Source organism: Callithrix jacchus, chromosome 11 (genome assembly GCF_049354715.1).
Source record: "Callithrix jacchus isolate 240 chromosome 11, calJac240_pri, whole genome shotgun sequence".
In the NCBI taxonomy this organism is placed as follows: domain Eukaryota; kingdom Metazoa; phylum Chordata; class Mammalia; order Primates; family Cebidae; genus Callithrix; species Callithrix jacchus.
In genome coordinates, this window is record NC_133512.1 from 11573668 (window position 1) to 11600952 (window position 27285).

At 43.5% G+C, this 27285-nt stretch overlaps 1 protein-coding gene across 33 annotated transcripts in view; it reads left to right on the plus strand.

The window, feature by feature from the left end:
• The window catches only part of HECW1 (HECT, C2 and WW domain containing E3 ubiquitin protein ligase 1), a 461351-nt gene that overhangs the window by 280939 nt on the left and 153127 nt on the right, over positions 1-27285 (plus strand). For all 33 annotated transcript variants that reach the window (XM_035253249.3, XM_078342276.1, XM_078342281.1 and 30 more), the window contains 2 exons: positions 13177-13252; positions 22135-22304. In XM_035253249.3, coding sequence (XP_035109140.3) covers positions 13177-13252; positions 22135-22304 — 246 coding nt within the window. The remainder of the gene's footprint in view (positions 1-13176; positions 13253-22134; positions 22305-27285) is intronic.

The window sequence follows — 27285 nt, forward strand, 5'->3', positions numbered from 1 at the left end:
AGACTCACACAGTTCAAACACACTGTTCGAGAGTCAAATGTAATTTAATCAGACTTACTATTGGTTACTTCTAACGCACAAGTGAGTGTTGTTTTCTGGGTTCTCCACATACCCTCTAGAAACATGGAAGGACATAGGTGTGAGGTTCTTAGATTCTGACCAGTATTTAATGAAAGATTAACTCGCTCATCTGATGCTCCAGAAACCCGTGGATAGCAGGAAGCTCCAGGGACACCTCTGGAGGGAATGTGGCAGCCACTGCAGGAAGACAGGGCCCCAAGATGCTGGTGTGCCTTCAAAGCTTAGAGAGCTTTTCCCAAGTATCCCTGTGGCATGTCCCAGGAAAAAGGGTGTTACATTAGCAAGAAAAAAATACATCTTTGCTGAAACTTAAATATATTTTTAGATGGGAATACAACTCAGAAATTTTAAAGCAAGTCAATGAGGGGGGAAAAGGTTTGCATTTTTTTAAAAAAACCATCTTCTAGGCAACTTTTCATCCAGTGAAGAGTAAATATTATCACATTTTCGCCAGTACACTCACATGGATGAGCCACATCCATTCTTCTTTGGATTATCCCTCAAAATTGCTCATCTATTCAGTGAGAGGGAGTAGGTGGCTAGACCCAGATGGAACAGCAACCGACACATTTCCGATAATTTCATTCACCCAAAGGCTTTGCAGTCCATTGGTTTAATCACTATTTTAAAAAGTAGAATCAAAGCAGTTTTCCTCTCGAACCTCATATGCTTAGATGCAAAGGGCTAACCCTTGTCACTCCTGTATCTTTAACTGGACTTGGTGATGAAGGACAAAACCCAGGTCTGGAAAGAAGTAACTATAAGACGTTTCAGAATTCGTAAGAAAAAGGTCCTGAATTCAAAGAAATGGCTTCAGCCAAAGGGGCGTCTCTTTCCCTCAACACCCTCTTCCAATTGGTCACCAAGTTCCATCCATTTCATCACTTGGCAGTCTCCCCTCTCCCCTTCCCTCCCCTCCTGCACACAGACAGGGCACAAGTCATTGTTATCATTCAGAGATTGTTGCAGCTGCCTCCAAATTAGTCTCTCTGCCTCTGTCTTGTCCCCTCCAATTTTGTGATTCACATCCTTGAGTATACGCTGGACTCACCTGGGTGCTTTAAAGAGGACAGATGTCCAGGTCCCACCCATTCCCCACCCCTAGTCTGACTCACATGGTCTCAGTAAAGCCTGGGGCAGCTTCCATACCATGGCAGAGCCATCCCTCAGAGAACTGGGGTGGAGGGCTGATCTCCATTCTAACAGAAGAGCAAGGCCACTTGCACAATTTGTGGTTTTTCAGAAAATGAAGACTGGCCACAGTTCCCCCAGGATAAAGGTAAACGCTGTTGGTTCTACAATCAGGCAGATATTTCTCCCAAGGCAAGCAAAAGAATATGTTGAAAATGAGCTTTGAGTCATAAAGGAAATTGCTTGAAGAAGGTCATATTCGTTTCCTATTTTGTCGTGTTACAAATTATCACAAAGTTAGCTCACAGGTATATAGGTCAGAAGTCCTGGATAGTATGGCTGGATTCTCTGCTCAGTCTATTGCAAGGTGAAATACCTGAAGTCAATGTCAGCCAAGCTGAGTTCTCATCTGGAAGTTCTATGGGAAAGCCTGCTTTCAAGCTCATTCTTGTTGGCAGAATTCAGTTCCTCGTGGTTAGGACTGAAGTGCCTGTTTCCTTGCTGACTCAGCCAGGGGCCACCCTGGGTTCTTCACGCTGCCCTCATTCCTTGCCACATGGTCCCCTCCATCTTCCAGCCAGCAATGCTATGTCAAACCCTTCTCACCTTGAATCTTTGACTTCCTCTCTCTCTTTGACCTCTATGCCCAGATTGAGTTTGTGTGATTAAGTCAGACTCTTATAATCTCTTTTTCTTAAAGTCAGCCATCCTAATCCCCGAGTAATTCACAGTCCCTGAGCACATATAACACAGATTTTCCTGCAGTGAATCTTGGAGCCAATCTTAGAATCCTGCCTGTTGCAAAGGCTCAGAAGGGTCCCCCAGTCCTCCTGGTATTTAGAGGTTGAAGGTGGAGGAGGAGAGAGAAGAGCCAAGCCATCCCAACTCAGCCCAGAGTTTCTACCTACCTACACAATACAGAAACCCACTCCCAGGGATGTGCTTAAGCCCTGAAGAAGCAGTGCTATCCCGGCTCAAACAGCTGACCCTATATGAGCTGCCAACCCTTGCCCCTAGATCCAGCCTGATCCCAAAGTAATCAGGGAGATGATCCTACCCCAGTGCCTGTTTCTCCTGTCTTCTGATGAAACTCTTCCAGAAATTCTGCCCCACACACTTCCCCACCAGCGTCAGCCATGTCACCCTTCATTTCAACCTGTAAGCCCTCATCTCAGGTCCATGGGCTCTCAAATGAGCTCAGATGAGGGAAGAATGTGTCCATCAGCTCTCTCATCTGGGCCAGCTGAAGGGTATAGAAGCTAACAGAAGCTCACTGCACTCTGCTTTTATGTTTTTATTTCACATAAGGACAGGTTTTGTTTACAAAATAATTAAAATAGCAGCTTGACATGAATTCCTTAGAAAACAGGATAGAAACATAAGGGGAAGACTACCCACACATTAAATCAATCCAGATGAGTGTGGCATGCGAGGCAATGCATTTGTTTTTCCGGGGTGTGTATTTCAAATAGTCTGGATGAGCAGAAACATGACCCAGCCGTTTAGAAGGCGCTGAGGCAGCTTTCAGAACTGCATTTTCGTCACATCTTTTCCTCACAGCCACTTTTTCTTGTCATGAAACCAACAGCCGTCATTCTTCCACTCCCTCTGGATCTCTCCCCACCACCAATCCCATTGCTCTCCCTCCCCTCCCGTCGCAGCCCCCAGCCAGCCGCTTCCCTTGAGCTGGCTTTGAATGAGTCAAGCTGTGGAAACAGATTCATCATCACTCTTCCTGTTCTACCTTCTTCTAAGTGTTAGAGGATCCAGGTCTTTCTCTGTGGTCTTTATTCATCAAAACTACTATAGTATTGGTGTCTTTCTGATTAAAGAACTCTGAGCTTCCTAGATTTGAAGGAGAAAGTAAGTTTTAAATACTTTTTACAAAGGAAACTTTTCTTCTTGCTTTTGCCTGCATGTTTATCTCATTCCACAACCAACCAGGGAACCTGGACCATCCATCTTCAGGTCTTTTACAGACTTGTAGTCATGCAGAAAATGCTAACAGCAGCAAGACATTTACGTAGGAAGCCTTTCCAAATGGTATAAATGTACTATACTGATAACTCATAGGTGTTAGACACAGACCAACGCTTTTTATTGGTTTTGAGCTTACGGTATATTTATAACTCTTCTAAGCTGGACCAAGTGATCTAACAAATGGCAACAGATTTCTCCTCCACTGTGAATGGAGGGTTCAGGATTCTGGGCTCTAGCCCCGCTTTGTCTGGTGTGACCAGTTATGTGACCTTGTGGGCCCTTGATTGACCCGTTTATGCTTCACGTTTTCCAACTGTAAAATAAGGAATCAGGTATTAGACAATCACATAACATAATTCTTAACGATATAAGTCTGAGGTTAAAAAACAAACACAATATAAATAACAATATTAGCCTGATTTAGAGCATGCGTGACACTTGTACACACATTGTGTCATTCAGTTCTCAGGAGAACTCAGTGAGATACATTTTATTATAATCTGCATTTGATGGAGAAAACTGAGCATTAGAGCAATTGATTGCCTCACCCGAACACAGACAGGAGGAGCTGGCAGAGAACAGGACGTGCTGGTTCCAGCTGCCTGTCAACACTATATCGTACACCTGCCTATGACCACCTCTGTAAATGCTCCCAGCCATCCATCCACTCCACATCCAGGGAATTTAAATCCATTCCTGAATTGTTTATCTCTTTGTAAAGAAGGAATAAAACATGGTTTGATTATTGTGCAATACAATAATGGCCAGAGTCATATTTTTAGGTCAAATGTTTGGGGCAAGAACTGCACATTCAAAAGCTTCTAGGGAGCCAGGTTAGTATTACACGTCATCAGATCTAAAATGCCATGGACTTTCAGACCCACCATTGATTTTCATATTGCCAGGCTAGAAAAACTTGCTAATTTTAACTACAAGACACATCGGTGGTGTACCACATAACGATTGTCAAACGCGAAGCAGTGGGTGCTTGGAATTAAAGAAGCAGTCACAGGACACCTGGGGACGTGTGATGCTTCAGAAGAGGGTGCTGTTTCTCAGCCCCAGGGACTTGCTGCTGGAAATTCTGGTTTTTGGTTTTTGTTTTGTTTGAGACTCACCCAGGCTGGAGTGCAATCTGGTGTAATCTCAGCTCACTGAAGCCTCTGCCTTCTGGGTTCAAGCAAGTCTTGTACCTCAGCCTCCCGAGTAGCTGGGATTACAGGTGCATACCACCGTGCCCGGCTAATTTTTAAATTTTTAGTAGAGACAGGGTTTTACCATGTGGGCCAGACTGGCCTAGAACTCCTGATCTCAAGTGTTCCACCTGCCTCAGCCTCCTAAAGTGCTGGAATTACAGACACAAGACACTGCGTCCAGCCAGCATTCTGATTTTTTAACAGAAGTCTAAAATCCACATTTTAAGTGAATCTCGTGATTTAAATATATATATGTTGCCAGGCACAGTGGGAGGCCGAGGCGGGTGGATCATGAGGTCAAGAGATCGAGACCATCCTGGTCAACAAGGTGAAACCCCGTCTCTACTAAAAATACAAAAATTATCTGGGCATGGTGGTGCACACCTGTAGTCCCAGCTACTCAGGAGGCTGAGGCAGGAGAATTGCTTGAACCCAGAAGGCGGAGGTTGTGGTGGGCCGAGATTGTGCCATTGCACTCCTGTCTGGGTAACAACAGCGAAACTCTGTCTCAAAAAAAATATATATATATGTATATATATATATATATGTTAAAAATTAATTTTCTAAAAGCTGAAACACTCTATGAGCCAAAGAAAACCCATCAGTGTGCCATTCAGCCCACAGCCCAGCCTTTCCTGTGCCAGGTGGGTGCCTCTTGATTGGTCTGAACCAGATAAGAATGATCGGCCTACAGGGAGTGGAGTGATGACCCCTTCACAGGCAGAAGGGACATCTGGCTGGATAATGGTCATCCAGACAAGAAAGGAGTGGGGCCTGGACCAAAGTGCTGGTAATGGGGATGCATCGTTTCTGGAGGAAGATGCAGGCCTACACCCTAAAAACCAAAGCCTGTGTGGGCTGAGGGGTCACCAGAACCTAGTTCTCATGCTCAAAATCAGGGAAAGACAGTTTTGAGAGTTGATGAGGTTTAGTTAGAGACAACTTTAAGATATCCATCTTTCCATTACCATTTAAGAAAGTAGACCCTTGAGAGTGGTGTTTCTCAAAGTGTGGTCCCTCCACCGCCAGCATCAGCATCACCTGGGAACTTGTTAGCAATTCAAACTGTTGGAGCCCTCTCCGGACTTACAGTATCAGTCCTTCCGGGGGTGGGTCTAGCAATGTGTTTTGTCAAGCCCTGTAGGTGATTCTGATGCATGCTGAAGTGAGCAGATGCCACTCAGTTGTTTTTTAGGACTTGGTACAATCTGTGTCCTCACTTTTAGAACAGTCTGCACTACCCAAGAAGAACAGGTGTATAGCCAAAGAGCCATCAGGGAAAATCTATTTGATGAATCCCAGCTAGCATTTTCATTTGCACGCTGCTTCTCACCTTGTTGTTGTTGTTGTTGTTTTAAAGAGACAAGATCTCATTGTCACCCAGGCTGGAGTGCAGTGGTGTGATCATGGCTCACTGCAGCCTTGAACTCCTGGGCTCAAGGGATCCTCCTACCTTAGCTGCCCAAGTAGCTGGGACTACAGGTGTGTACCACGACACCCGGCTGAATTTTGTAGAGAAGGAGTCTCAGTGTTGCACAGGCTGATTTTGAACTTCTGGCCTCAAGAGACCCTCCCACTTTGGCCTCCCAAAGTAGTGGGATTACAGGTGTCTGCCACCCACCCGGCCCCCTTTTAGTAACTAAAAGTAGCAGTCCTTTGCCTGAAGCAGATTTACTCTTTGTGCTAAAATCTTGCAGGCCTGTGTGGTGGAAAGCAATCAGAGTAAAGAAAATCGTTCCTAACTAACTCATTATTTCCAATTCACACCATGAAAGCTATAAGAGAAATGCCTCATTTTTCCAACCCCTCTCTTTTTCCCCATAGTGATTAGCATAAGATCCCTGAAATTGGGGAACCTGTGCCTCTTCTTCAAGGCAGGAGCTGTGCAGTCTCTGGAAGCCAAAATACTCTTTGAGTACCACGAAATTCCAAAATAAAATATACTAAAAATAATGAGGGGGCTGGGTGGGTGGCAGATACCTTGGTGATGGTGGCATCAGAAAGCAAAGGGAGGCCATGCATGGTGGCTCATGACTGGACTCCTAACACGTGGGAGGCCAAAGCAAGAGAATCACTGGAGCCCAGGAGTTCCAGACCAGCCTGGGCTATATAGTGAGAGCCTATCCCTACAAAAATTTTTTTTTAATTTGCCAGTCATGGTGGTGCACACCTGCAGTCCCAGCTACTCGGGAGGCTGAGGCGGGAGGACCACTTGAGCCTAGCTGGTCACAGCTGCAGTGAGCTATGATGATGCTGATGCACTCCAGCCTGGGCAGTATACGAACAAAATGTGAGCAAAAGAGATGCAAGCAGCCAGGCTACAGCTGAGAAAATGGCCCCAGGGGGGTTAATAGACTCTATGGGGTAGGGTAGTGAGTTCTGAAGCTCTTGTTTTAAGTGTTTCAGACAGAACATTGGTTCATCTCAAGTGCATTTGGTGAAGTTGAGGCAGGCCAGGTCTCACTAACACAGGCCTCCATTACAGCTGTCCCAGCACTGAGTGAGGAGCTAGGTTAAATATTAAAAGCTGATGGAACCCATGTCCTTATACAAAGGCTGAATGTAACAAAGAGCCCACCACGAGTTTTGCCTGGGCTTCTCCTGGGCCTTGAAGCATGACAGGATAACAGAGGAATTCTCAGCAGGACCCTTTTAGAGTTAAACAAGTTTTATTGTGGGTCTGAAAAAACTCCCCAGGCCTCCACAAACAAGTTTATTGGAGTCTAAAGGAACTCCCCAAACCTTTAAAATTTAGCAGGAGACAAGGGTAATCATCCCAGCACCTAGACCCATTTAGATTAAGTAAACTTACAGAGGCTCCAAAAGAAGGTCTTCAGGACTCAAAACTTAGTTATAGATGAAAAGAAGTTAATCTCTTATGTCTTAGATGAATTCACACTTACACGTAGACATATAGCTTAGAAGGTACATAAGTTCTGGAAAACTTTGCAATTTTGAGTTGGTCTGGGATAATTTCCAGACCTTCTCCCTGTAACCAGTTACAGAAATAAAAACTCTCTTCCTCCACAGTTCATCCGTGTCTAGTTATTGGGACACGTATTAGCAGCCTGACCCTCGGTTTGGTCTGAGAACAAAGTCATTGAATTGTTCTTAGCTCACTTCTGCTTTCACATTTGTAAGCAGGAGTGGAAGTGAATGATATCTAATACTTTTTTTTTTTTTTTTTTGAGACGAAGTTTTGCTCTTGTTACCCAGGCTGGAGTGCAATGGCATGATCTCGGCTCACCGCAACCTCCGCCTCCTGGGTTCAGGCAATTCTCCTGCCTCAGCCTCCTGAGTAGCTGGGACTACAGGCACACGCCACCATGCCCAGCTAATTTTTTGTATTTTTAGTAGAGACGGGGTTTCACCATGTTGACCAGGATGGTCTCAATCTCTTGACCTCGTGATCCACCGGCCTCGGCCTCCCAAAGTGCTGGGATTACAGGCTTGAGCCACCGCGCCCAGCGAATGATACCTAATTCTTAAACAGTTAGAATAGTGTGCATGAAAGAAATGGCTCTCTGCTTGGCACATAATTGCCACTCACTGTGTTGTTTTCCCCTCCCCTTTAATGGGTCTTCTTCTAAGTCTTTCATCTCAAGTGTCCCTGAGGTTGGGGAGATTCTTTAGGATTCAGTTGCCTTATGTTTCTTTTATTTAGGCCTGAAGATGGCTTTGCCCTTTCAGTTTACAGGTCTTTCTGTTGGAGAACTTGAATGTGCTGCCTCCAACAGCAAGTAGTTAGAATGACAGTCACATAATGAGGGTCTGGTAAGGAAGTGCACTCAGCAGTGCTCTGTAAAGAGGGTAAGATGTGTTTGCTGATCTACCATATGCTTGTTTGAACATCTCAGAGATTTGGAGTTGGAAATGGAACTTGGGGCTTTGATTGATTTGCTTTTTAGTTTTTGTTTCTTGTTCTTTTAAGGTGGCTTTGTGGCCTATCCAAATATTTAATAGACTTTGTCTTGGAGGTAAAAGATACTGAACTTTAGAGAAATCCCTGAATCTCTGATGCAAAGTGAAACACATAATTCCCTACTTTTGGCTGCCAATACACCACAGCTTAGATATTATTGATAATGTGATGATATTTTCACCTCATTTTTAGATTCCATTATCATTATGGAGCCCTGTACTTTTCATTTATAGGCAAATCAACGTTTTCTGCACCACATAAATAGAGACTTAGTGACATAATGAATTTCAATCTCTGGCATCATTGTCGACTTAATTGTTCTATAACTAAAACAAACCTTGTCAGCATGGTTAGGGGAAATCACTCTGTAATCACTTGAGAGTAATTGTGGCTATGTAAATGGAGATATCACATCAGCATTGAGTATAACATGGCCACACTCCTATTGGAAATGCCATGTACACTAAAGGGAGCGGCTCCAGCTTTTACCCAAGGGAAGTAAACCCGGGTCTGGGCCATTCCAGGAAGCAGCTTAGAAAGTTCTTTGAAATCTCCTTCTTTACCTTCCAAAGGCATGCTCATTTGGCACTCAACTTTAGGTTTCTTCATATTTGTTTTTAAAATAAAAATAACTTTACACAAAATTTTTAGTAGAATGATGCTCCTGGGCAGGCACCCTTGCCCCTGGGCATAGATGCTTACCTCTGGGAACAGAAGGCACCTGTCTGAGAAGCCCTGATGCCCTGGGAGGCTGGAAAACCGGGGATATAGGTCAACATGCATATATGACTGTGTGATTAGATGCTGCTGTGTATTTTTAGCAAACCACTTCATCTTTCATGCAGTGATACTGTGCAAAGAAAGGGTAGAATTTGAATAACATACTGGAGAGTAAAGGCTGAGGGAGCCTCATTAACTGAACTATGGTCTCCAGACTGCTGAAACAGAAGATCCCCTGCCAGGGTGAAAAGAGCTGATCTGCACACTCTCTTGCTGAATTGCAGTTTTAGGGGTGTGCAACAGTGGTGTGAATTCATGCTTACAACTTTGCAAAAGGCAATTGTAAAGAGAAAATGAGAATGGGACTTGGAGAGACATCTGAATTAACCTCGAAGCCCATAATTTAAGAGCTTCTCAATACCCTGCAGAATCTTCTATGCCCCACGGTAGATTCAGTTTGGAATCTGTTAAACCATTTGCCAAGTAGGCTTTATTGTGGAAACATTTGGGTACAAGACATACACAGTGAAACTGCCAGAGCTTCGTCATAGAGAGAGGGGCAATAGGACCCAGCACCAAGCAGTTAGGATGGCAGTCGGGCATCAGACAAGCCACAGAGTAAAGTGAGCTTGTCAGCCCTGAGAAGACAAGCCGTCTCCCTGACAACAGGCCTACAGCCTCAGATTGCTCCAGGGTAAAACTGTTTGGGCTGAGTCTTCACGTCATTTTCACAGTCAATAAACTGTGAAGAGTCTGTCTGTGAGAACAGCACATTTCTCAACGTCAAACATGATTCTGCAATGCATTTTGAGCAAGAAGTCAGGATGTCAAACCTCCCTAAGACTGGGCAAACATTTTTACTTCCTGGAAAATATTTATTATGGCTCCTGGTCCCTCTATTTTTGTGTCATCAGTGTGGTGCTTAGATGACTTTGTAAATGACGTTAGGGAAAGCCAAGAATTTACGCAGAATCTCATGGAGACTTAAAGGATGTGTTTCCCCACTGAACGTAATAGCTTTTGGAAAATATACTCTTTTTGCTTCTTCTTTTTTTTTTTCCTTTGGTCTACAGACCTGTTTTTGACGCCTTAAAGATGAAGAGGCTTCTTTGTAAATACTCTGAATGCCAGCAGAGGAATATTTAAATATGAAGAATCAAAATATGTATGCTTTAAAAAGGCAGAAGTAAACGTACCATCCTTTGTTATCATTGCATGTTTGAGCTCATTTCAGCTTAGCGTGAAATACTCAGTTTAATCCTACACCTTTAGAAATATACAGTGGAATACACATACTCTAGACTTATAATTCTATAAACTATAATTATTAAAATTATAGTTTTTGTTGTTCCCCCAAAGAACTTATATTCTCTGAAAGAGACAAGCTTGGAGTGGACATTTTTAAGTTAGAATTAGGAGCCAGCGGCTTTAGCCATTGATTGTAATTGTCCTGGTGGTGCAGTACAGCACTGTGAGGAGGAGCGGTCAACATGTGGAGAACTCCCACAGCTGTTTCCAGGCACAGGCTTGCAGGAGAAGAAAAGTTCACAACATGAAGGAATTTGGAAGCCCTGATTATGCCATGAGAACTGGCCATCTTCAGAGTTAAGAGTGTGATCTCTGAGGATGTGGTCTCTGAGCTGATGGCTGATCTCCATTTCTTAGTGTCAGCCGTTAGATGGGAATAACAAACAGAAAGTAGGAAGGAGAGGGCCCTCCAATATAAAGAAAGTTAATTGTTACCAAAATGCCAGAGGTTTGTTCTAGGTCCTATTGCTCTATGCATAGAAAGCCAATCACTGCGACAACGAGTATTGCCAGGAAAGAAGGCTTTTTATTTGGGCGATGTTAACTGGGAAAATGGAGATAAGTTTCAAATCCATCTCCTTGACCAACTAAAATTGGGGTTTATATATCAGGGAAGGAATGTAAAACAGGAATGAAGGAGGGGTCTAAGGAACTAAGGAAGACGAATGAGGGGTCTGGTATCTCATGGGCTAGATGTGGGCATCTGGTGAGTTTCAGTCCCTTACTTGAGAGTCAGTTGTCTGAGGAAGGATTTCCAATGAGACTGTAACTGCCCGAGGGGTTCACCTTGCCCACTGCCTAGACAGCCAATTCATCAAGACAGGGGAATTGCAATAGAGAAAGGGTAATTCATGCAGAGCCAGCTGTGAGAGAGACTGGAATTTTGATATTACTCAAATCTGTCTCCCAGAACATTCAGGGAACAGAGTTTTTAAGGATAACTTTGGGTGGGGGATGGGTAGCCAGTGAGCCAGGAGTGCTGATTGCTCAGAGATGAAATCATAGGGAGTAGGGAGTCAAAGCTGTCTTCCTACAGTTAAGTCAGTTCCTGAGTGGGGGCCACAAGATCAGATGAGCCAGTTTATTGATCTTGGTGGTGCCAGCTGATCCATCAAATGCAGGGTCTGCAAAATATCTCAAACACTGATTTTAGGAGCAGTTTAGGGAGGACCAGAATCTTGCAACCTCCAGCTGCATGACTCCTAAACCATAATTTCTAATCTTGTGGCTAATGTTAATCCTACAAAGGTAGTCTAGTCCCCAGGCAAGAAGGAAGTCTGCTTTGGGAAAGGACTGTTACCATCTTTGTTTAAACTATAAACTAAGTTTCTCCCAAAGTTAGTTCAGCCAAGGCCCATGAACGAACAAGGACAGCTTGGAGGCTAGAAGAAAGATGGAGTCAGTTAAGTTAGATCTCTTTCACTGTCTCAGTCATAATTTGGCAAAGGCATTTTTAAGACAAATGTAAGGTTCAAGTTTTTATAACACCTCAGAACCCATGAGAGTTTTGACTCACTTGGCCATGTTTTACTCTGATTCTTATCAAATAAGACTCTAAGGGACAGACATGAGTCAAAGAGTTTGACAATCTCTTATCTGGTCTTATCCCATTCCATACGTCACTACATTGGTTGGCTCCCTTTGTGAACAGCCCAGTTTCCATGAGATGTACATCACAGTTGGGCCTCAGGGCAGCCATACCAAGATCTGTCCACAAGCTGCAGCCAAGCTCACAGGCTCGCCAGGGGTAACTGCTTCAGTGTGGAAAGATGAATAATAATCCCTTTGTACTCCTCTTGGCTGAGGCTGTGAGCCCTGTGATGCCCCATCATTACTCTTGGTCTCATATCAGGCAGGTTGATATGCACATCCAATCACAACTCTTACAGCATCAAGAATAGTAAGAGAAGAAAGAAAGAGACTGAACCCACACAGTCTACAAACAGATTCTGAACAAGAGATTATGGACATTTTCATTTTTCTTTTCCTAGTACAGAAAAGTGACCTTCTAAAAAATGGTCACTGGATTTGCTTAATACCCAGAGTTTTAACATTATTTTTTGCAAACATACAACACATGCAAAGGTAAATAGGAAGAGTTATTCTGACTTCAAATAAATTCTCAAAATCATTTCTGAATAAAACCTTCCTAGATGAGAATAGAAGCAAAAACTTTAGCTATTTTGATTGACCTATTACTAAATATTGAGCAATGATGAAAAAGAAAACATTTTAGCAATGTTATTTTCAAATACCTGCTAGACAGCAGATAATTCATATAACAATTGTGTTCTGAAATTTCCCAGGAAGCCATCTGCTTAATTAAGAGAGATCTCAGAAGAGCTGCTTAATGCCATGTTCGGGCTCCTCCCCAGCAGTTTCCTGGAAATCCCTAAATAATAATAATAAGTGGAGATGCAGCAGATCAACACTCTACTTTGCTAAATGGAAACACATTATAATTACAACAGTAAACATCTATTGACCTATCATTCTAATGTCTTAGGCCCTGCTTTAATAAATACTTTTTGCAAATTTGAATGTGAAAAGACATTGTTTGCATAAGTAGTTACAAAGGGGCTTTTCTATTATAGTAATTGTGTGTGTTGATTTCTGTTTCCCTGAAAAGTACCCATCACCCCCACTAGCAGATCCTCTACTACTGGGAAAGACATTAGGTTGCTAGAAGCTTCTTTTAATCAATAGTTGCCCAGTGAAATCACTGTCTTCATTGCCGGTAGCTGGTAAAATAACTGTGAATAAGCATGCCTGTGCTGAAGCATGAATATCCATTTCAGTGCTTGTTTTGCTTGTCTCTCACTTTCTTTCTTTTTACAGATTTTTAAAAGCATTGGCTCTGATGAGACTGTCCAAGGACAAGGAAGTCGGAGGCTGATCAGCTTCTCTCTCTCAGGTATGTTTTGCTCACCTAGAGGTCTTGTGGGGAGAATAAGAACGTCAAGCAAGAGTCAGAACACCTGCTTCCATTTCACTCTTCCCTACAAGTCACTCAACCTCTCTGTGCCTCAGTTTCTCAGTCCTGAAAGCAAAAATATGTTTTAAATCTGTTCACTTCCCCTTGACCACATAAGGATAATAGTTTAGGAAGTAAGAGATGTGAAAGCACACTGAGATGATGGGAACAGAGGCTGCAGTTCTGCCTCTCCCCTAGGGCCTCATAGCAGTAATTGAGCGTATACAAAGGGACACGAGGAAAGTAAGGAAAACCTGGGAAGAGAAGCAGCTATTCAACCCTTTGTCTAAAAAAAAACTTCACGTGGGGCACAATTGGCAAAACAGATAACTGAGCCACTCAAAAATGCACATTCGTGGAAAAAAGAATCAGTGGAATCCAATTGAAGTCTGTTAACTAATAGTGTTTTAGTTTAATATTTAAGAGTAAGTTAACATTTTAGTTTTCATGAATGTACCATCATATATTAATAAAGGGGCAGACTGCACAAAGGGTATGTGGGAAATCTTTGGATTATCTTTAGAACCCTTCTGTAAATCCAGAATTATTTTAAAAATTTAAGGCCAGGCATGGTGGCTCACACCTGTAATTCCAGCACTTTAGGAGGCCAAGGTGGGCGGATCACCCAAGGTCGGAAGTTCGAGACCAACCTGGCCAACATAGTGAAACCCTGTCTCTACTAAAAATACAAATATTAGCTGGGCATGGTGGTGCGTGCCTGTAATCCCAGCTACTTGGGAGGCTGAGGCAGGAGAATCACTTGAACCTGGAAGGCAGAGGTCGCAGTGAGCCGAGATTGTACCACTGCACTCTAGCCTGGGCTACAGAGTGAGACTCCATCTCAAAAACAAAAAAATAATTTAAAGTTTAAAAAAACCTGAGCTGCTCTGGCTAACATGATATACAAAGCACAGGGCTTCACATATTCACTCCCACCCTAAACAGTCTTTAAGGGGACACAGCAGCATAAAACTTGAGGACTCCATTGAGCACAGTTGGAAAACTACTACCTCAGCTTGTCAAATCAGCAGATGTTGCAGGCCATGAATGCCAGTAATCAGAGGTCACAGACATGAAGTGCCTGTGCTTTCTTGGGAGCTACATAGTAAACTGGGGCTTTTCAAGTCTAAATGAGCTCAGTAAAGCAAATATGTTTTGATCCATTAACAATATTAGCATGTGTATGTCTAAGCTGAAGAAGAAAAACTTGTAACCACCCAATGGGTTCACCTTGCCCAGTGCCTAGACAGAGCCAATTTATCAAGACAAGGGAATTGCAATAGAGAAAGAGTAATTCACACAGAGCTGGCTGTGCAGGAGACCAGAGTTTTAGTATCACTCAAATCAGTCTCCAGAATTCAGGGATCAGAATTTTTAAGGATAGCTTGGTGGGTAGGGGCCAGTGAGTCGGGAGTGCTGATTGGTTGTGTTGGAGGTGAAATCATACAGAGTTGAAGCTCTTGTGAAATCATAAGGAGTTGTCCTCTTGTGCTGAGTCAGTTACTGTGTCTGGGCCACAAGCTCAGATGAGCCAGTTTATCCACCTGGGTGGTGCCAGCTGATCCATCAAGTACAGGGTCTACAAAATATCCCAAGCGCTGATCTTAGGTTTCACAATAGTAACATTATCCCGGGGAGCAATTTGGGGGTAGTCAGAATCTTGTAGCCTCCAGCTGCATGACTCCTAACTCATAATTTATAATCTTTTGACTAATTTGTTAATCCTACAACTCCTTCTTGCGTCTAATCTCCAGGCAAGAAGGAGGTTTGTTTCAGGAAAGGGCTGCTGTTGTCTTTGTTTCAAAGGTAAATCATAAACTAAGTTCCTCCCAAAGTTAGTTGGACCTATGCCCAGGAATGAACAAAGACGGCTTGTAGGTTAGGCGCAAGATGGAGTTGGTTAGGTCAGATTTATTTTACTGTCTCAGTTATAATTTTGCCATGGTCGTTTCAAACTCACTAATTTTGTGCTACTTGGACAAAAGCTAGCAACTCCCATTAAAATGCTTAAGAAATAACAAGTATTAGTACCAGCCTTCAAACACAGAAGAAACCAGGAATACTGTACAACTATAGGCCAGAAACGCAGAGGAATTGTCACTAACCAAAGCAGCAGTTAAGCCCAAGTCCCGAAGCCCAAGAGGAATGCCAGGCAGGGTGAGCAGGGCAAGGCTGGGGAAGGGACAGTCTCTATTCCTTCATCTCTAGTTTGCTTCTGCTGTGAAGACATGGGCTCACAGGGCTACCAGAGGAGGAAGGCCCCCACCACCCCAACTTGGTTCACAAAGCTATTGTATAAGGTGAAGGGCTGGTTCATCTCCTGTAGTCCCCAAACACTTCATTTTTCTTACATTTATTCCAAGACAACAATTACCAGCAAAGGGAAATGACTAGGGATATAAAGTGAGTGGCTATTGGAGCAAGCCTGGAACGGTTATAGACATATAATGCTCAGTAGTTGGATATGTATATGTGTGTTGTGTTCACTATATCTGCCTAGGACAAAAGGCAAATACTGCTGAAACTATCAAAATAAAGTCTATGCAGCCAAGCATGGTGGCTCATACCTATAATCCCAGCACTTTGGGAGGCCAATGCAGAAGGATTGCTTGAGCCCAGGAGTTTGAGACTACCTGGGTAACATAACAAGATCCCATCTCTACAAAAAGTAAAAAAAGTTAGCCAGACATAGTAGCGTGTACCTATAGTCCTAGCTACTCAGGAGGCTGGGGCAGGAGGATCACTTGAGCCAAGAGATCAGAGGCTGCAGTGAGCTCTAACTGTGCCACTGTGCTCCAGGCTGGGCAACAGAGCAAGACTATGCTTCAAAAGACTAAAATAAAATAAGAATAAAAATAAATTCCATGCCTCAAAGAAAAACAAGACAGAAAGATCAGCAAAGCCCATAAAACATCAAAAATTTTCTCCATGCTGGTCAGCTCTGAGTATAAGAACAGAGCTAAGGACTCCAGCAGCAACCCTTGGACAACCAGACTCACTAAAGATGGACAAATGCCAGGACTACAAGGCATGCTCATAGGTAAACAACAGAAATTTTGACTTGAAGAATGTGTGGAGAAAATAATCTACCCTATTAAAAAGTTGAAGACTACCATACTCAAGAGAAAAAGCAACTGTTTTACTGACAAACACCTACTAAAGAAAAGTAAAGTATTTATCATTCTTCCACTTGTGCCCTCAACAAAACAGAGGAAAGTACAGAGCATATTAAGTAAGAGATCAAAGATGAGAAAAGAGGATAAGGGAGTTTTCTGAGGCTTGCAAAAATTGAAACTTAGAAAGTCAAGTCAAGTGGGGCTGGGTGCGGTGGCTCACGCCTATAATCCCAGCACTTTGGGAGGCCAAGGCAGGTGGATCACGAGGTCAAGAGATTGAGGTCATCCTGGTCAACATGGTGAAACCCCATCTCTACTAAAAATACGAAAAATTGGCCGGGCGCGGTGGCTCAAGCCTGTAATCCCAGCACTTTGGGAGGCCGAGGCGGGTGGATCACGAGGTCAAGAGATCGAGACCAACCTGGTCAACATGGTGAAACCCCGTCTCTACTAAAAATACAAAAAATTAGCTGGGCATGGTGGCGCATGCCTGTAATCCCAGCTACTCGGGAGGCTGAGGCAGGAGAATTGCCTGAACCCAGGAGGCGGAGGTTGCGGTGAGCCGAGATCGCGCCATTGCACTCCAGCCTGGGTAACAAGAGCGAAACTCCATCTCAAAAAAAAAATACGAAAAATCAGCTGGGCATGGTGGCACACGCTTGTAATCCCAGCTACTTGGGAGGCTGAGGCAGGAGAATTGCTTGAACCCAGGAAGCGGAGGTTGCGGTGAGCCAAGATTGCGCCATTGCACTCCAGCCTGGGTAACAAGAGCAAAACTCTGTCTCAAAAAAAAAAAGAAAGTCAAGTCAAGTGTTTTTGACTTTCTCTTGCTGCTACAACAAATTGCCACCAACTTAGTGGCTTAAAACAACACAAATGTACTTTTATTGTCCTGGAGGTCAGAAGTCCAGAATGAATCTTAAGGGACTAAAATCAAGCTGACACCCAGGCTGGTTCCTTCTGGGGGCTCCAGTGTAAATCCATCCCTTGCCTCTTTCAGCTTCTAGGGGCTTCTAGCATTCTTTGGCTAATGGCTACGTTGCTCCAATCTCTGCTTCTCTCATCACATTGCCTTCTCACTTTGCTCTTCCTGCCTCCATCTTACAAGGACTCTGTGATTACATCGCACCCACCTGGATAGTTTAGGATAAATCTTTCCTAAACTATCCAGGTGGGTGCGATGTAATCACTGTAGGAAATAAGAATAAATAAAAGATTCCTCCTCAAAGCTTTCCTCTTAGTTCATTATGAATAAATAATAGTTTCTTCAAAGGTTAATTTACTTTAAAGCTTTTGCTAAGAAAGTAACCATTAGTCATAATAAAGAAAAAAGTGTATCCCGTGTTCTGAGTTAGATATTTGCCCTGACGTGCCTGGGCAAGCCCAGGCACGTCTTGGATAACAGCTTATTCCCCTCCCTTATTTGGAAATGTTATTGCTTCTCTAAGCATTCAAGTTACTTCCTCTTTTCCTTTGGTCTCCTCTGCCTTCACCTCTTTAGAAGTTTTAAGTTGTTAGCCAACCAGGTGCAACCTAGACTGTGAAGTCCAGTTCCAGCCAATGGAATCAGGACACAGAAGTAAGGTGAATGTGTGAGATATAAATGGCCCTGCTTCCTTTGCTCAGTGTCCTCTCATGCCAAGATGGCTAACGGGAATACCCTTTCTGCAGAAAGTAAAGTTGCCTTGCTGAGAAAAATTAAATTTATATTCAAGTGCTACTTCTTTTGTGGCACCAAAAATTTACATATAATAGTCACTCTGTAGAGTCCCTTTTACCATGTAAGGTAACATATTCACAGGCTCCAAGGATTAGGATGTGAACATCTTTGAGGGGTCATTATTCTGCCTACCACAGTCAAGAAGAGATTTAAAATAAACTCTAAAAATTACAATCACATAATTAAAAGCCTTCAAAAGCCGTATAGAGCACAATCACCACTACAGAAAGGGAATCAATGATATGAGAGATTGACTTGAGAGTCTCTCCAGAAGGCATCAATGAAGGGCAAAACCCAAAAAGGATGAGGAAAAAATAGATGAATGGCACATATAGAGCCAACACATAATCAGTGTTTTTGATGAAGAAATCTGAACAAACTGAACAGAAACAGTAATGTAAGAGAAAACTTTATTGAGCTGAAGATAATTTTTAGTATTTAAATTAAGGAAGGCCATCAGGAGCTGAGAAAAAGAAATGTATATGGAGACCAACACCTAGACAAATCTCATTTAAAAAGATATATTTTTTTTCAAATATAGCCACAGTAGACATCTGGGCTGAAAATGCATGACATGTACAAAAGAACAATCGTCATGCTAATCTCAGACTTGTCTTTTGAGATGCCAAAATAATGAAGTAAAGCCTAACAAGTGATATGGACAGGAGACAGGGTAGAAAAGGGCAGTTCCCCAGCAAAGGCCCCACCCCCAATCCTGGAAGCCCATGGCCCTAAATGGGAAGAGGCATTCCTGTTTTCACACCTAAATGTTGCCTTTTGGCCTGCCGTGCCCCTCTATCTTGTACACATATAAACCCCATCCCCCAGGCTTCACAAGCAGATGAGCAGAAGAGCAAAACAACAAAAGAGTGGCACAGCACAGAAGGAGAGAAGAGAAGGCACATCCAAATGTTGAGAGGAGTTCAGTTAGGGAAGGTCACAGAGGAGATTGGCCAAGGGACAGCCAAACTCCAGGGGAGATCATCTTTCCACTCCATCCCTTTCCAACTCCCCATTCATCCTGCTGAGAGCCACCTCCACCAATCAGTAAAACCCCTGCATTCACCATCCTTCAAGTCCGTGTGTGATCTGATTCTTCCGGGTGCCGGACAAGGATCCAGGTACCAAGACGACACTGAGTTGATTAATACTTAAGCCATCACACACAGCAGAGCTAAAGGAGCACTGTAACATACCCACTCGGGCTTCAGGAGTCATAGACACCCACCCCAGATGCTACCCTGGGGCAGGAGCTCAAAAGCACTCACCCCGGCTCCTGCACTATCTGCATGCTCCCTCTTCCATAAGGGGTTTGAGTCCATGAGCCACACCCTTGTTGCTAGTCTTGTGAGGGGGGGTCAGGGAACTCTCCCATTTCACAAGTTCTAAGAGGAACATTTTTTAACCAAAGATGTCCATGTCCACCAGATTGTCATTTATGTGGGAAGGCAAGAGAAACACCCTCAGGTCTATAAGGGATCAAAGACTACTACCCTTACACCTCACTTTAAAATAATATGTGAGCGTGTATTCCAGCATACAAAGATAAAATCCAAGAAAACTCAAGAATTGGAGACATTGCAATATAAAAACACTGATTTTCTTTTTAAGATTTAAAAGGAGAAATAACCAGAAAGTAGATAATGGAATTGCCTTCTTAGAAAGCCCCAAGAATACAATGAACATATCAAAGCAAGATTGTTCACATAAATGCTTTACCTGTCAAATCTATTTATATTTTTACCACTTCCTAGAGGTAATAAATTTTCTAGGTAAATATTATCACTCTAATTTTCAATGAAGTGCACTTTTAGCATTCTAAATAACAAAATCAGAACTGCAAACTTCTTTACAGATATATTGGAGACAACACAAACATTCAAAATTAAGGCTTGGTTAAATAAATTACCATAGAGCTAAATGATTAAATACTATGTACCCTTAAGAACTGTGTATACCAAATGTTCTAAAAGAGTGAGAAATAATTTTCCTCTAGTTTTCATAGAGGGAGAAATAATTTTTCCTCTAGTTTTCATGGTTTCCTTAGCTGAGGACCCCCTGTCCGTACACTCTGCTGTAGATGCGGCCTGGGTTTTGCAAATTTCTATGATGTTTCTACTTCCTGCCTTTTTTCCTTTCATTGGCAATTGTGGGGGCAAAAGTGACTCCATTGTGGATGCAAACCTCTGTGCTGACTTCTGATCAGCTCCAGTCCCACAAATGCCTCCGTTTCCTACTTTATCCACCATCTCTAGTGTAAGAACATGTCAACCTTGATGTGATGGCAGCAACAATAGGCTGTGAGGCATGCAGCATTCCTGCCTGTTCTGGAGGGCTGCCTCTCATTGGCTTGCACAGAGCAAGGGCTTATGTAGCCCTTCCCTACGGTATATAAGCCCTGTGTCTGGAGAGTAACAGTGCGGAGATCTACCAGACTCCTGCAGCCCAGGACCATGCTTGGCTGTAAGTTCCCTAATCCATCTCCTTTCACTGACAAACTAGATTTGTCTGCCTCCTTCTTTGGTTTCTCAGCTCCTTTGGCATTTGGGGGGCATTTTGAATATATGGCCCTTTCACAGAGCAATGCTATATTATCAAGCCAGAGAGTAGGAATAATTTTATTATGGGGATAACCTTGGATTAACTCAAAATAACTTTTAAATAAATGCCTATGAAAACATCTGTGCTTTTTCTTCAGTAACAAATCTTTGATACACTTCACAACTTATACCATGACTGGGAGTCACTGACCTGTGTATCTTTATCTCCTTTTGTTTCACTTGTGTATAAATGTAAAAAAATTTTGTTTGAAAAATTCTTCAACAATAGAAAAGCTTCAAAAATTATGTTCTTTGGCTGGGTGTGGTGACTCACTCCTGTAATCCCAGCACTCTGGGAGGCCAAGAGCGGGTGGATCACCTGAGGTCAGGAGTTCAAGACCAGACTGGCCAACATGGCAAAACCCCATCTCTACTAAAAAATACAAAAATTATCCAGGCTTAGTGGTGGGCCCTTGTAATCCCAGCTACTCTGGAGGCTGAAGCAGGGAGAATTGCTTTAAGCCAGGAGGCAGAGTTAGCAGTGAGCCAAGATCCTGGCACTGCACTCCAGCCTGGATGACTCTATCTCAAAAAAAAAAAAGTATATTCCTTGACACCATAAATATATTTCTTTTCTTTTTTTTTTTTTTTTTTTTTTTGAGACGGAGTTTCGCTCTTGTTACGCAGGCTGGAGTGTAATGGCACAATCTTGGTTCACCACAACCTCCACCTCCTTGGTCTCTTGACCTCGTGATCCACCCGCCTCGGCCTCCCAAAGTGCTGGGATTACACGCTTGAGCCACCGCGCCTGGCCATCATAAATATATTTCTAATAAATATAATGTGATTTCAAATCATCCTTGAACAACTATAAACCCATTGTCATAAGTAATCTTGTGCACACACTTTCTGTCTCTGTCTCCTTGTGCAGCCTGAAATGGTACATGATCAGATATCTCCAATTCAACAGAACAGTTCGTTTTTCGAAGCCCTGTCCTCCCTGGTAGCAGGGTTTCTTAGAACTCTCCTCGTTGACCGCACTCAGCCCCATGGAGGCCAGGTCTTATTTGTTCTTTCTTCCATTGTCCACGCTCTGTGCTCTTTTCATCCTCTCCTCTCCCTATTTCTGCCAATTCTCTCACCTTACTCAGTGAGGCCCACATATATTGTGGGACTACAACCCTTATTTTTGTAATGTCTCCACCTTGCAGAGGAATTTTACACCCAGAGACCCATCAAATTTCCAAAGTTGGACTTTCTCTCCCTGTGCTACCCACATTTCCTGGGGTGATCCTCACTCCTTCACCCCAGCCCGTTTACCTAAGTGAGTAACACTAGAGATTCAGTTCATAAGGGCCAATGGTCCTTTCATGAAAGGTGTAGTTACCAAATGCCAGTTGTTAAACTCCCTAAAACATTTCAATTAAAGTATCCTTTATTTTATAGATTTCCAAGCCATGGGGTTGAAGAAAGGGATGTTTTTCAATCCAGACCCTTATCTGAAGATTTCCATCCAGCCTGGGAAGCACAGCATCTTCCCCGCCCTGCCTCACCATGGACAGGAGAGGAGATCCAAGATCATAGGCAACACCGTGAACCCCATCTGGCAGGCCGAGGTGAGTGCTGCGGGCCTGGAAAGAAGCCCAAATGACAAAGTGAAAGGGCTGACTGCGGACCAGCCCTCCTCCTCCCCTCCATTCGTGGAGCCCTGGACAGCCGTTCAATCTGTGGCTGTCATGGTCTTAGAGGGAGCCATGTTCTCTAGGGGTTGCAACGCAGGTATCTTGATCAAGTCCCTGCAGACAGTACTAACAAACTTCTCACTGCACTGCACACAGTAGCCTCTTCTGATTCGGAACCCCTGCTGCGAGCAGGACGGCCTTTCCCTCTGCCCTTCATGTGGGAGAAGGAAGAGAAGAGCTGTCATTGGAGCCTTCCAGTTTCCCCGCAGCTCTCCTTATGCATGTGATCCTTGAGAAGGGTGTCAAATCTTAAATGTAGCCTTCTAGCTAGTTGCAGAGATTCTAAAACGATCATGTTCCTGGGATAGGTGAATCATTAAGCCGTATAATATCCCTGGTTGGGTTAAATATTGTTTGATTGAAATTGATAATGAAGGCTAATGGTTTATCCCATCTTCATGGTTTGCACGGGGTTAGCAGCTTGCTAGTGTACTGAGTAGTCTGTGTTGTCTATAAAGGCAGTTCTCCACTCCTAAACGTGTTGCCTTGGCCAGTCATGAGTTAGGAGGGTCCTCAAAGTTCTCTCCTCAAGAACATCACTCATTTGGCCAGGCAAGATAGCTCACATCTGTAATACCAGCACTTTGGGAGGCTAGGGCAGGTGGATCACTTGACTCCAGAAGTTCAAGACCAGCCTGGGCAATATGGTGAAACCCCGTCACTACCAAAATAAATAAATAAATAAAAATACAAACTTCGCTGAGCATGGCGGTGCGTGCCTGTGGTCCCAGCTACTCGAGAGCCTGATGTGGGAGGATTGCTGAGCCTGGGAGGCAGAGATTGTAGTGAGCTGGGATCACGCCACTGCACTCCAACCCAGGTAACAGAGCGAGACCGTGTCTCTAAAAAAGAAAAAAATACTGACGTCCACCACCCCTTTGCTGCCTCCCTGCCAGCCTCAGCTTGAAGCTATAACCTGTGAACCATGTGGCTGAGGGGCAGGGAGGCCTGGGTCACGAGGGTGGATGGAGTATAATGTAGGTTAAATGCACAGTTTTACAGTCACAGAAACCTGGGTTCTAATCCCAGCTTGGCCAGTTAAAAGTTCAATACATTTGAGAGATCAGTTATCCTCCACCTGTGCTTAGATTAGGCTCCTTAACCTATTATCAGTGGAAACGTCCTCCCACTGAAGGAACTCGCTTTGGAAAGGATTTCTTCCTTTATTTTTCAGAGTAGATCATCTGTGACTTAGAGCTTTCAAGCACCCTTGAAAAGAAAAGATAATTAGATACAGGAGAGCAAAGGTTTTTTATTATCTATTGAATCATCACACTCCCTTCCTGGGCTTCATTAAGCCTCTCCCAGGCTTCCCAGAAGAGCTTCGTTAGAGCTTTCAAGTGGACATGAGGGAAACAGACTTGTACTTAAACTTCCTCCTAGCGTTTGTTATCAACAGATTCTAAAACACTGAGAGCACTGCCAGAATGGAATAATGAATCTTAATTTGTTTCTTCAGTCCTAGCTATGCTCATCAATTATTTCTGAACTCTTCCCTGCATTCCTAGGGATAATAAAAGATGCCACAGGAATCTGCTTTGTATGAAGGGGAAAGGCTTCTGTCTTCTGAAGGACTTTAGAAGAATCTAAGACATTTAGTAATAAAGCCGTTATAAATGCCAAAGAACGTTTGTAAAATCCGGCACCATCAGAATGTCTTTGGCTAAAAACGTCAGCGAGAATCCACTTTAAGTTCTGAAATGATTTTGGAAGCTTTGGTTATGACTAATTGTGTTCTGGCAGCATTCTGGCAAACTCTCCCCAGCCCTCTGCTCCGGGCCACATCCCTTCCGCCCCACGTGCTGCAGTTGGAGTTACTCACCTAAAATCAGCCTCATCACACGTCCCCCTGATAAGGCTCAGGCTGAGGATAACTGATGTCTCAAGTGAAACTGTGTAACTGGCTGAATGGAGATTTGAACCAAGGTCTCTGTTGCCACAAAAATGACCTTTCAGCCCCTAAACTGCACTCCATTTCCCACGGTCCAAATGTCAGTGTCATAGCTCCACTGCAGAACATCGGCCTTCTTTGATCGGGCATTGCTTACCATTATGTCAGGTAAGGATGTATTTGGCTTTAAGCAAGGGGAGGTCTGGCCAGCTCTGATATTTCTCACAAAAAGATGTCCGGAGGGAGGTGATCCAGGCTCTGCTGAGTGAGCTCCCATGGCTCCCAACTCTCCGGGTCTACCCACTGCACCATCCTTACTTAGCAGATGGCCTCATCCTCTGTTAAAGCCTCAAGCCCAAATTCCAGGCAGGAAGAAAGCAACAGGCCACAAAAGCCTTTTCCTTGCAAAACTTTGCATTTTCTTCCTGGGAGAAAAGCCCTTCCCAGCGAATACCGTTACCTCCCACATGGCCTCACCTGCGTGGAAGCACTGAGCGTTTCACTTTCCTGATTCTGGTAGGGGAAGGCAGGGGAGAAGTGGTTGAACACAGATATTGAATAAACCAGCTAATAGCACGTGTGACATCCTCCAGCCTCACTCCCCACTGCCTTTCACCTCAGACCTATACTACGGCCACTCCCCAATGCCCCACATGCTTTCACATTGCCATGTCTTTCAGATATTTTGTCTTTACTTATATGTGTCTAAAATGCACATGCTACCTAATCCACCCAGCAATCCCACCCATCCATCAAGTCTCAGCTAAAATGCCACTTCCCACATGGGGCACTTCTGGACTCCCCTACCCCAGGCCTCTGGAACAAAGCACTTCCTCTACAGTCTCTACCATGGTGTTGTCAGGTTTCTTTTATTTCCACCTGTCTTTCCCACAAGACATTGAAGAAAAGGAAATCACCTCTAATTCATCTGGGTATTTCCAGTTCCTGGAACCTGTTAATAGTAGGTTATCCGGGATTTATAAAGGGCTTACTATGCCAAGCAGTGTTCTAAAGATTTATGTAACTATCACTTAATCCTCACAATACCTCTATGAGGTATGCACTGTTATAATCTGTGTTTAAAGGGGAGGAAACTAAGGCACAAAGAACTTAAGTAAATTTCCCAAAGCCACACAGCTGGTGAATGGCAAAACCAGTGTTTGAACCAGGTAGTCTGCCTTCAGAGCCTGATACTGAACAGTTTTTGTTGTTGTTGTTGTTTTTGTTGTTTTTGTTTTTATTTTGAGACGGAGTTTCACTCTTGTTACCCAGGCTGGAGTGCAATGGTGTGATCTCGGCTCACTGCAACCTCCACCTCCTGGGTTCAGGCAATTCTCCTGCCTCAGGCCTCCTGAGTAGCTGGGATTACAGGCACGCGCCACCATGCCCAGCTAATTTTTTTTGTATTTTTAGTAGAGACGGGGTTTCACCATGTTGACCAGGATGGTCTCGATCTCTCGACCTCGTGATCCACCCACCTCGGCCTCCCAAAGTGCTGGGATTACAGGCGTGAGCCACCGCGCCCGGCCCTGGACAGTTTTGTTCTTAGGCAGTTGTGAGTAAAGTCTGGAAGAGTATCAACAATTTACACCAGATTCAAACTGACCGCAACCCCTCCCTTTCATTTAAGAAATGGCTATTCAATGTCTACTCTGTAGTAAAAAGTCACTGAGAGGACGCATAGCTGATTGACAGATAAAACCTCTCAGATTAGTGGGAGGAGACAACACAACACAATACGTGTGCTACTCAAAGTGTGAACAGAACACTACAGAACACAAAGAGAAGAGCACCACGGCCTGAGAGAAGACTTCACAGGGATGTGCAACCGGACTTGGTCTTCCCAGGAGACAAAATGCTTTTCAGGGTGAAGGGTCCTTTCAGGCAGAAGGAACAGCATTTGCAAAGGTACCAAAGCATCCACAGACACTTAGCATACTATTTCCAAATATCCTGTGGATAGAGCTGGTGGAGTGCGTAGACACGTGATGGTAACTGGGCTAGGCTTACTCTAGTCACACGCATTTAGCATGGTTCCCTTATTCCTTGCAAATAAAAGCTGATGTTGGCTTTGGGGTCTCACATTGCACCTTGGTGAGTGAAATGATGATACCACGTTCCTACAGGATTCATTCAAGTCTTGAGATTTCTATGCAAAAGCATAAGAATGAAACTGCCCTGCTTTCTGTGTTTCCTGACTAATATATAAAGGATATTCAGTGAGAAACCATTGAAGTTTCCTGCACACGAGTGCAAGAGCATCCTTTAATATGTAGTTTAAATGCTACATTTATTTCTGTGGTTAATGTTGCATTTAAGTCTTATGCAATTCTTTTCAAATTTATGTAAATTCAAACTTGAAACATATTTTTTTTTGCTAATTAAGACATATTAATCACAGCTACTTGGGAGGTTGAGGTGGGAGGATTGCTTAAGGCCAGGAGTTTGAGGCCAGCCTGAGCAACATAATGAAACTCTGGCTCAAAAAAAAAAAAAAAAAGTTAAATCTTAGAACAATGAAAGTTTCTATTAGAATTTTAAGACAAGGGGGGGAAAATTAAGAGAAATAAATACATATGAAATGCAATGAAAGTGAATATTAACAAACAAGAGAGTTCCGTGTTGGCTGACCAATCCCCTCTTCTTTATGATGACTGGAGCTAGAAGTTCTGCACCCAGGGAACGCTCTTCTTGATTTTCAGGTCGGTTTTCTTCCTGGATGGATATAAGGAACACTTTTAAGATGATAGTTACACGGAGAAGTTAACCACAAACAGCAGTTCCTGCAGTCTTGGGTGCTCATGTAGAGAGTATTTTTAGACCTCTGAATAAAACAAAGAACTCCTAAAAGCAGATTCTCAGCAGTATCAAGTGGATGGAGCACATGTTAAACTTTAGCCCGGAGCCATGTTTGTTTGTTAGCCTCCAACGCCTTCTCTCTGCCTCTGCTTTCCAAAGCTGGGT